Source organism: Babylonia areolata, chromosome 19 (assembly GCF_041734735.1).
Source record: "Babylonia areolata isolate BAREFJ2019XMU chromosome 19, ASM4173473v1, whole genome shotgun sequence".
Taxonomy (NCBI): Eukaryota; Metazoa; Mollusca; class Gastropoda; order Neogastropoda; family Buccinidae; genus Babylonia; species Babylonia areolata.
The window spans coordinates 43,862,222-43,873,898 of NC_134894.1; the positions used below are offsets into that span (position 1 = coordinate 43,862,222).

Here is an 11,677-nt window from a genome sequence, read left to right on the forward strand (position 1 = left end):
AACGCACTGAACCATATCAGTAATGCGGAAGGAGGACTTTCATCGCAGGAGCAGATGGGGCCGCCCAAGACTTCCTTCCCTCCACCAGGATGATCTATGATTGCAGACAGGTAGTGAATACAGATGAAATATAGTCTTTCACCTCAACCGTTGACATCGCTTGGGTGTCAAAAGCGATATTAAGAGTCATAATAATGTACCATGGAAATTATACACACACGGGAAGCACAGATAGTTATGTACACACGGCGAGTACGGATAACTATGTGCACACCGGAAATACTACAGATGATAATGGACACACATTCGGGAGTACAGATAATTGTGTTTTGTATTACACTTCATTGTATTGTACTACTTCCTCGTCAAATCATTTCTCGCAAAGCGGCGATTGACCATTGTATCCGACGGGCGCAATAGCCGAGTGGTTAAAGCGTTGGACTGTCAATCTGAGGGTCCCGGGTTCGAATCACGGTGAAGGCGCCTGGTGGGTAAAGGGTGGAGATTTTTACGATCTCCCAGGTCAACATATGTGCAGACCTGCTAGTGCCTGAACCCCCTTCGTGTGTATATGCAAGCAGAAGATCAAATACGCACGTTGATGATCCTATAATCCATGTCAGCGTTCGGTGGGTTATGGAAACAAGAACATACCCAGCACGCACACCCCCGAAAACGGAGTATGGCTGGCTACATAGCGGGGTAAAAACGGTCATACACGTAAAAGCCCTTTCGTGTGCATACGAGTGAACGTGGGAGTTGCAGCCCACGAACGCAGAAGAAGAAGAAGAAGACCATTGTATCCCCCTCACCCCTCCCTTGTTGCGTCATGTATTGTGTGCAGCCCTCCCAGCATGAATTGTCCTTCTGTACATATTGTCGCCGGCGACAAAACATGCAGAGGCGACAAGACATGCCGCAACACTCCTCCCTCCCCACACCCGTTACAACAACGATAGAGAGAGAGAGAGGGAGGGGGGAGGGGAGAGAAAGAATGAGAGAGTGTGTGTAGATGGGGGGAGGGGCGTTGAGAGGAGGGTAAGGGGTATAGGGGGAAGAGGGGGGCGGGGTGGAGGGGGTTTTAGCGGTTGAAGGGAGCTGACACTGGTATTGACATTATCGTTTACTCTTTGACATTCGTGTCGTCACAGTGGACAGACGTTCAGTTTGATTTGTGCTTATAGCTCTAGTTCAACAAAAACATTTTAATATTTTTTGTGTCATTAAAAACCAAACCGCTCTTGGTGTGGCGATGCGCTCTCCGTGGGGAGAGCAGCCCGAATTTCACACAGATAAATCTGTTGTGACAAGAAAAGAGAAATACAAATACAAATACGTTAAGATACAGAACGTCGGAACGAGTTCACCCTTTTAAAAAAAAATCAACTAGGTCAATGTACCTAGCAAATGCAGACACGATGCTAGATCATATCGCACACGATTCCGGGTTCTGGAATGAGCGAAACACTCCTACAGTCCTGACTGGTTTCCCGTGTGACACTGAACCACAAATCAACAAGGTCAATGTACCAAGCAAATGCAGACACGATGCCAGATCATATCGCACACGATTCCGGGTTCTGGAATGAGTGTAAACACTCCTACAGTCCTGACTGGTTTCCTGTGTGACACTGAACCACAAAACAACAGCTGTGGGTTTCGTTGAACAGCTGTGGAAAAGGTCCTGTTTTTTTTTTGGTTTTTTTGTTTGTTTGTGTGTGTGTGTGTGTGTGTGCGTTGTTGTTGTTTTTTTGTTCGTTTGCCAGTATTGTATTGTGTCGTAATAGAAATATTGATGATAACTGGCGGTGGTAGCAGCGTGATGATTTGTATGGGTTCGATGTGTGTGTGTGTGTGTGTGTCTGTGTGTGCGTGCGTGTGTGTGTGTGTCTGTGCATGTGTGTGTCTGTGTGTGTGTGTGTGTGATGCATACACTTGTTTTTGCATTTACAAATACACAGTAATGAATACTAATGTAAACGAAACTGAAAAAAAAAGTAATTGCCATCCGATATTTTGGCAAATGTTTATCAGTTTGACAATGACTATGGTTTCCTATGATAGTGAGAAGTCCTATCTCCCAGATCAACAAACGTGGAAAACCTGAATAACACATTACTCCCTTTTGTGTGTATACACATACAAATGATCAAATTACGTACGTTAAAGATCCCGTAAGCCATGTCAGTGTTAGGTGGATCATGGAAACTCAAACATACTCTACATACACACACCGCTAAAAGGAGTATGGCTGCCTACATGGCGAGATAAAACAGTAAAAACCCATTTGTACATGCAAGTGAACATGGGAGATGCAGTCTACAAATGTGGAAAAAAAAAGGGAAATGTGATGATAAGTTGATGGCCAGCTGATCAGTTGCTGTGCAAAAACTTCATTTGGGATGCAAATCTTTTCTTCGCTGTTGGGCTGTACTTGGCACTGAGTAATGGAACAAGCTGTTATGGATTGTATGACATTTTCGCGCTGCGCATTGCGGTGGTTGTTTTTTGTTTTTTTGTTTTTTCTTTTCAGAATACATTATTGCATCATTGTGTAATGTATCATACTGTGTAGCACTGTGTTATGTTATCAATATTACGTTCCTGTCACAGCAAAATCGTCTGAATTAAGATCTAGTTGTTCGGACATTTGTAAAGCACATCTCCACAATGCGTCTCAGTTTGACTTTATTATTATTATTATTATTATTGTTATTATTATTATTATTTTATTATGATCAAAATTTTTCCTGTCTGCCCATACATCCATTTCTCTCTCCTAGTAATTTTTTTCTTCAGAATACTGCTATTTATGCCCAGGGCGATGATCACGGGGTTTCACTAATACGAACGCCATATAAACATACTGTAAAATAGACCTTTCTTCGTCATTTCATGTGAAAGGTTAGAGCCCATATTCCACCCAGGGTATATTAAAAATGGAGTGGTAGGAGGAAAAGAAAAAGGCCTTGTCTTTGCGCCAAAGATCTGAACCGAGGACCTCTCGCTTCCTGAGCAGACGCTGTAAAACCACCAGGCAACACTGCACGTACAGCCGGAATAGGCCCAACCACAGTGTGCCGACAGAGAGAGTCGACACATGATGCTCTTCTCTGTGGACAGTTCAGAACAGACCAGTCTCTCTGAAGTCACCTGCAATCGCTTCGTCTTCGTCATGGTTGATAACTCAAAACACATCTTGGGATGTCATTTCTAGACTGAAAGCAAGTACCAAACATAACTATTTAGAAGTAGAATTTAAGATGACAAACAAAAAGATGTAACGCTTCTTCTTCTTCTTCTTCTTCTGTGTCTCCTCCTTCCCTTCCTCCTCCTCCTCTGCCTTCTTTTTCGTCACCTCCTCCTCCTCCTCCTTCTTCTGCGCGAAGAATCATTGGGGCGCAGCACAAAAGAACTGTTCACCACAATCAATCAGGCCTGTTGGTTGTGTGTCAAAACTTGTGTATCTTCGAATGGTTTTCATGTCCAGTCTGCAATGGTGTCAGTTTATAAGTGTGTGTGTGTGTGTGTGTGTGTGTGTGTGTGTGTGTGTTTCTGTCTTTGCCCCCGTCTCCTTTCTTGGAAATTGTTTCGGCAAAGACCATAAGACCTTGTTACGTGGACATACCAACGTCGTCTTCTTTTTATGATTTGATGTCAACACACAGACACACGGACACACACACACACACACGGACACACTCACACACACACACACACACACACACACACACACGCACACACGATTCAGAAAAATCGACAAAACTACATGTCCGTCTTTCCGTAAAAGAGGCATACACTTTGTTAGAAAAATCAGAAAGAAAAATACTATTGCTCTTGATAAAACAAAGACATACAATTCCTAATTATTACTGCTTGGCGCTAGCCATCACCTGTCAGGCGAATACAACATAGCCATCACCTGTCAGGCGAATACAACACAGTCAGACTTACCCTAATTGAAGATGAAATTGTAAAATATAGCAGTTTACGAGCTACGAGCAGTTAATATGTCATTTTTGACCGTGAAAAGCTGAGATATGCACGACGAGTTTTGTGGTGTGATAAAGGTAGATTAAATGTGTGTGTGTGTGTGTGTGTGTGTGTGTGTGTGTGTGTGTGTGTGTGTGAATCTACCTCCAGAAAAAAGTTCGACATGAAAAAAGATTAAACAAACAAGTGTGTAAATCCAATGGGAAACGTCAAGCTGCATAAGGTTGAAATGATGGGAAGGTTCAGGGTTTGTTGTTGCTGTATTGCTTAAGTTTTTTCAGGACATACTGCGCTGTATCTTCTGTTTATCTTGTGGGAGGCATCGCTTTGTCGCTTGATACTTGTGCTGGTTGTAAAGCAACGAAAAGACGCTAGGTAGCTCGTTTATTAATCAATGACTCAGCTAACAAGTTCCATTCATTACTACATAAACCAATTCTTCTAATTCACTCCTGTTAATGATCCAGATCCAGTGTCCTCAAACGCTTACACCGATAACAACACTTCGGCCGAAACTCGTCACGATTTTAGCGACTCAGTCTTTGTGCCGAACAGTGCCCAGAAGGTCTCCCTGTAGCGGGAGCCCATGGCGTAGTAGACGAAGAAGTTGAACGTGGCGTTGATGAAGGTGATGCCCTGGGTGACCCAGAGACTGGTCATGAAGAAATTGTGCTGCCGCCTCCCCGTGTTCATCTCCGGGAACATCATCCAGGTGACGTGCATCAGGGAGATGGGGAAGATGCAGGCCAGGAAGAAGCAGGAGTTGGCGATCAGCATCTTGGTCAGACCCACCTCTTTGGAGGACAGACTGCGGGAGCTTCCGGCCCGCCAGGCCAGACTCTGCCGCAGCTTGACCACAGTGACGGCTGTGGTGACCGCCACCACCACGATCAACACCCAGGGTAGCCCCACCCCGAAACACAACCCGTGCAGAAGGTCGATGAACTCTTTGTTCCTCTCGTAGAACTCTCCGGTCACGGCCGTGTTCACCACGAAGCCTGACACAGGGTCATGCAGGCAGCCGACACGGTATCGGAAAGTGACCACAAAGTACAAGCCCAGGACCGTGACGTATGTGATGACGACGATGAGTGTCATGGTCCGGGTGCGCATCAGAGTGTGATAGCTGAGGGGATTCAGCACGCAGTGGCACCGCTCGCTGGCGATGATGGTGGACAGGACGTTAGACACGTAGCCGAAACCCAGCAACCCCGTGAAGTGGTTGTTAGCCAGGAAAGTCATGATCGGCCCGAACCTCTCCCCCGTGGTGAACTGAATATGCAGTTGCTCACCGAAGTAGATAACGCCCATGATCAGATACAGCTCGTCGGCCAACGCCAGCGCGAAGAGACAGACGTTCACGCGGTCCTTCAGGCCCTGTTTGTAGAACACCGCCATGTTGATGACGTTGGCCGGTCCACCAATGAGGAAGAGGAACGTCACCAAGGTGTCCTTGACTCGGCGAGTCACGTTCTCCACTTCGGCGCTGATGATGTTGTCGGGGTTGTTCCAGGGAATGTACTCCATCAGACTGAACACCACCTTGATGCATTCATCATGATCATCACCAGAAGAGGTGTTGCTGTTTGCCGGAATGCTGCGTGTGCTTGTATACTCGTTGGCGGTCAAGGGGCGAAAGGAAGTGTTCAAAAGAGCAATGTCCGCGCTTGAAGCCATTTTGTTTTGCATCGGATAGCACTTCACAGATTCTTCGTGTTCAGAGTTGTAATCCCCGTGTGTCTTTATATTGCGTTGGCTACACAACAGTAAACTGCGTGTCTCTAGTGGCTTTACAGTTGTAAACCTCGTGTCTCTTTATATTGTGATGATGTCTTTACAGCCAAGACACTTTTCCTTGTTTCATGGACGATTTGAGTTGTATCTTGCTATAATTACAACATGTCTGTTTATATCACGGTGGCTTTGCAACTTGGAAGAATGTGTTTGTTTGTGTTATGATGACTTTACAATCGTAAACCTCGTGTCTCTTTTTATTGTGATATCTGCCCACCTGTAAACGACCAGTCCGTCTATACTGCGGTGGCTTTACAGCGTTAAACCACGTCTCCTTCTGTTCTGATGTCTGTACATCTGTAAACCTCGTGTTTCTTTATAGTGTGTGTGTTGTAGTGCAGATATAAACAACTCGTACATTTATATTGTTATAGCTTTGCAACGGGGAACTGTGTGTCTATGTTCTAATGGCTTTACAATTGTAAATCATGTCTGTATTGTGAGGGCTTTACAGCTGAAAACCACATGTTTATGTTGTGATTGTTTCTTTACAAGTGCTAACCATGTGTTTCTTTATATAGTGATGTATGTACAGTTGTAAACAAGATGTCTGTTTACGATGGATTTACAGGTGTAAACCACGTGTCCATATACGCCCTCTGTATGTTGTGATGCCTTCATTGAGGAAACAGTTACCGGCAAAGGACATGACCAACACTAACACATGGACATGTCCTCCGCGAGAAATCTGTTTACTTTGCTCATTTTGTATCTGCATAGATAACACACACACACACGCGCGCGCACACACACACACACACACACACACACACGCACACACACACACACACACACACACACACACACGATTCAGAAAAATCGACAAAAATACATGTCCGTCTTTCCGTAAAAGAGGCATACACTTTGTTAGAAAAATCAGCAGTATAGGGTCGATTTCATAACCGTTGGAAAGAAAAGTTTTTAAAACATAAAGGGACATTATTCCACGAGAATATTATCAAAGAAAAGATACTAAATCCATCAGTTTGCTATACAAGATTAATAGCCTAATTAATAGTTTGTTTCACTGTCAGCAGTTACGTACCTTCTTGCCCAAGTATGTCCAGTTACGTACCTTCTTGCCGAAGTATTTCAAAGAGAATGAATTTGGGAAAGTTATTTCTGACGAGGCTCTTATGGTCCAGCTTTCACAGGCATTAGTTCATAGCCCTATTTCTACATTCCTTTAATTAATGTACTTCAGAATTGTGCTAATGGTTTCTAAATATTATTATCATTATTGAATTGTTACTGTTATATGTAACTGCATGTTAGTTATGCATTTCTTGGTAGTTTTCTACCTTTTCTGTTTTCCTCTTCCCTCTCCCCTGCCTCGAGCCCCCCACCCCCTCCCTCTTTTTTTTCTTTAAAAAAAAAATCGTCTAATATCACTGATAGTGAAAAGACGCTGAACTAAAGAACACACACACACACACACACACACACACACACACACACAGTGTTACATGCACACACTTACACAGAGGTCAGGCAATGTACAAATAATTATGAGGTATCTGGACATAATTAAGCTTAAACTGAATCTGATCCTGGAAATGACAGATTCTTTGAAAAGAAAAAAAAAAAAAAAAAAAACTTCCAAAATCACGCGAAAATATCTTCAATAGAGAAGCAAACTGGTGCAGTTCAGAAACACAGACATAAAGAAATAGCTCTATATTATGTGGAGTGACGGCCTAGAGGTAACGCGTCCGCCTAGGAAGCGAGAGAATCTGAGCGCGCTGGTTCGAATCACGGCTCAGCCGCCGATATTTTCTCCCCCTCCACTAGACCTTGAGTGGTCGTCTGGACGCTAGTCATTCGGATGAGACGATAAACCGAGGTCCCGTGTGCAGCATGCACTTGGCGCACGTCAAAGAACCCACGGCAACAAAAGAGTTGTTCCTGGCAAAATTCTGTAGAGAAATCCACTTCGATAGGAAAAAAACAAATAAAACTGCATGCAGGAAAAAATATAAAAAAAAATGGGTGGCGCTGTAGTATAGCGACGCGCTCTCCCTGGGGAGAGCAGCCCGAATTTCACACAGAGAAATCTGTTGTGATAAAAAGAAATGCAAATGCAAATATTCGGAAGGGAGATGCGACCGTAGCTGGTAACATCACCATTTCTTCATTGTTCTTGGGCAAGGTTGACTATTTTGGTAAAACGCGCGTCCAGATCAGAGACAAAGGAAGTGGTTCCTTGTTGGAACACTCCACAAAAAACTCAGTATGCCAGCCTTACGACCGACACACTGATCAAAAACACTTCTCTGTGATACTGAGCGACCAGAACGTTTCACAACAAGAGAGGCAAGGCCTTCAAGACTCACTTGTGGCAAATTAAGTCCGCTAGCATTAATTACAGAGTAATTTCCCTTTTTTACTATCTGCACTAAAATGTTTGCAAAATAAATAAAACTTCCATGCTTAGCAAAAGAAGTTCCTGTTTGAACAAAAAATAATATTAATGACTGCTCTTGTTGTTGTGTCAGAATATCAGATCAAATTGCCAAGTTAAGAGAATACAAAAAATATAAATATAACCGTAAATGCAGTTTGCATATAATTAGGCTACTTTTTATTTTATTTTGTTGTGCCCATCCCAGAGGTGCAATATTGTTTTAAACAAGATGACTGGAAAGAACTGAATTTTTCCTATTTTTATGCCTAATTTGGTGTCAGCTGACAAAGTATTTGCAGAGAAAATGTCAATGTTAAAGTTTACCACACACACACACACACACACACACACACACACACACAACCGAACACCGGGTTAAAACATAGACTCACTTTGTTTACACAAGTGAGTCAAAAAGCACTGCACGATAAACACTGTATGACCAGAAGAACACTTTGTATAAACCCCACTACACTATAAGGCTCTTCGACCAAAACACGTCACTGAAAGCACTGCGGCTACAATACTGTATGACCGAAACACATTCAAAACAACCCACCACATTATGATGCTATTCAACCAAAATACTTCACAAAAATAGCACTCCATTAGAACACCGTATAACAAAAACCACTGAATAGAATCTACGTGATATAACTATTTGAACAAATAAATTTACAAAAGCGCATTTCATAGAGACTGGATGCTTTTGATATTGCACGTCGGCAACACCCAATGAAAGACTTTAAATACTTTACTGTGCTCAAGCGCTTTGTTTCTTTTTCCGTGTGTGTGTGTGTGTGTGTGGGAATGTCAGGTGTTTCTTGGTTTTTTCATACAACCAAGTTTGTTTTTGGAACGAAAAACCTTTTCCTCAATTCCCAATTAGTCTTTCGGGAAAAACGAACAATACCAGACACACTCACGCTACGGTGCGCTCGCGCAAACACACACACACACACACACACACACACACACACACACACGTAGGCACACAATTATCTCTCTCTTTGTGTTTCTCTCAGTCTCTGTGCCTCTGTCTGTCGGTCTGTCGGTCTCTCTCTCACCCTGATTCTTTGTCTCTCTCTCAAGTGGACATACACGCGTATACAGACGCGCGCAAGGGCGGACACACAATGCGCACGTGTGTGCGTTCCCGGTACGATTTTTCTTCATCTTATCTTGGAAATCAGTGATGTCTCGATGTGTCGTTACGCCTTGACATTTTGTTCCCACTGTAGATGACTACTCCGAAACACTAAAAATCAATAGAGCAGCATCAAAATCAACATAACTTTCTCTCTGCCTCTGTCACTGTGTCTCTTTCTCTCTGTCTATCTGTCTGTCTGTCTGTCTCTCCCTCTCTCTGCGTCACACACTGAATACATAATTACACTGCAAATGGGCATCCAACCTCCTCTTCCTTCCCTTGAACAAAGGCTGAGGCATGTGTGTGTGTGTGTGTGTGTGTGTGTGTGTGTGTGTGTGTGTGTGCGAGCGCGCGCGCGCGCCCGTGTGTGTAAGGATAATTAAAATCCTGAATAAAAATGTATGTGTGCGTGCGCGCACGCGCGTCGAGCGCGTGTGTGCATGTGCGGCATGCGAAAGTGCGCACAAACAAGTAGAGATCTCGGTTATAAATAAGCAATTATCTCGTTCATTATCGCATCTTCAGGCCGTGCACACACTTTAATTAGCGGGCAACATGGGTTCAGAGATATTGCTCGTTGAGTCAGAGCCACAGGAGTTTGGAGAATCGCGGTGGACAACACTGCGAAGAAACTGAAAGGACTTCCGTCTCATGCTGAGAAACTATCTGAATACTGTTCTATGTGTTGCCAATTTGGCTACAATCTTCCGGTAAATTGGTCACAAGTGACTCTTAATCTTCTGGTAAATCGGTCGCAAGTGATTTTCTTGACGCACGTCTTCACCACCACATCACATTTTATATCATCCCCCCCCCCCCCCCCCCCCAATTTAAGTATGAATTAAACCGATTGGTGTCTTGTTCCATGTCATCGCAAGAAAAAGTTAATGGCACGCGTGCGCGTGTGTGTATTCTTTGGTGTGGTGTTATGTTGTCTTGTATCATATTTTATTGGCCACCTACTGTCTTGTATTAATTTGTATTGTATGCTGTGGACTATTATCATATTACATCGGTGTTCACTTTGCAAACATGGCTGCTGCTGTCCCAGGACAGAACGCATCGTCACAGTGTGTACTGCGTTGCATTTAATTGGCCTTGCCTTGAATTACATTGCATTGCATTGTATTGTATTGTATTTATACTTTGTATTTCTTTTTTTCACAACAGATTTCTCTGTGTGAAATTCGGGTTGCTCTCCCCAGGGAGAGCGCGTCACTACACAACAGCGCCACCAATTTTTTTTTTTTTTTGTATTTTTTCCTGCGTGCAGTTTTATTTCTTTTCCTTATCGAAGTGGATTTTTCTACAGAATTTTGCCAGGGACAACCCTTTTGTTGCCGTGGGTTCTTTTACGTGCGCTAAGTACATGCTGCACACGGGACCTCGGTTTATCGTCTCATCCGAATGACTAGCGTACAGACCACCACTCAAGGTCTAGTGGAGGGGGAGAAAATATCGGCGGCTGAGCCGTGATTCGAAGCAGGGCGTTCAGATTCTCTCGCTTTCTCGGCGGACGCGTTACCTCTAGGCCATCACTCCACATATATTGTGACAATATATTTCCCTGTACTAAAAGTCGGGCTGCTCTTCTTGGGGAAAGTGTGTCGGCATTGTGCAGCGCCGCCTTTATTATTATTTTTTTTTTCCTTTCTTTTTTTTTCTGTCTGCATGTTTTTCATTGTCAAAAATGGATTTTTCTACGGAACTTTGCCGGGGACAGCTCTGTTGCAGCCGTGGGTTCTTTTACATGTGCTAAGTACATGCTGTACACTGGACCTCCTCGGTTTACCATCTCGTCCGAAAGGCTGGCACCCAGACTCAAGATATATTGGAGGGGAGTGGGTGGTGGTGTTGAAAATTCCGGTCAGAAAGGAAATTGAAACCTCGACACTTACTTCCTTGTCCGGCGCTATAACATTAAGTCGGTGTGTGTGTGTGTGTGTGTGTGTGTGTGTGTGTGTGTGTGTGTGTGTGTGTGTGTGTGTGTGTGTGTGTGTGTGTGTTTGCATGCGTGCGTGCGTGCGTGCGCGTGTGTGTGTGTTTGTGTGTGTGCGCGCGCGCTCGCATATTTGTGTGTATGTGTGTTTGTGTGCGTGTGCGCACTCGAGTGTGTGCGTGAATGTTTGTCTAAAAACAACTGCGCACTGAAGGACGACATGCGCAGGCAAAAATCACCTCTTACCTATCATGGAAGTGAAGAGGAGGGAGGGAGGGGAAAGGAACAGCATGAAAAATGACCCCTGTGACAGTGACAGTGCCAGAAGGTTTAAGAGTGCAGTGGATACTCAGTCTGTCATGGTAAGGGTCATTCGTCATGTTCTGACACGATTCGA

At 43.9% G+C, this 11,677-nt stretch overlaps 1 protein-coding gene across 1 annotated transcript; it reads right to left on the reverse strand.

Moving 5' to 3' along the window:
• Positions 1-4,512: 4,512 nt before the first annotated feature.
• On the reverse strand, positions 4,513-5,670 carry LOC143294179 (uncharacterized). Its single transcript, XM_076605609.1, has one exon. The coding sequence runs from the start codon at positions 5,668-5,670 to the stop codon at positions 4,513-4,515; it is 1,158 nt and encodes a 385-aa protein (XP_076461724.1).
• Positions 5,671-11,677: the final 6,007 nt, after the last annotated feature.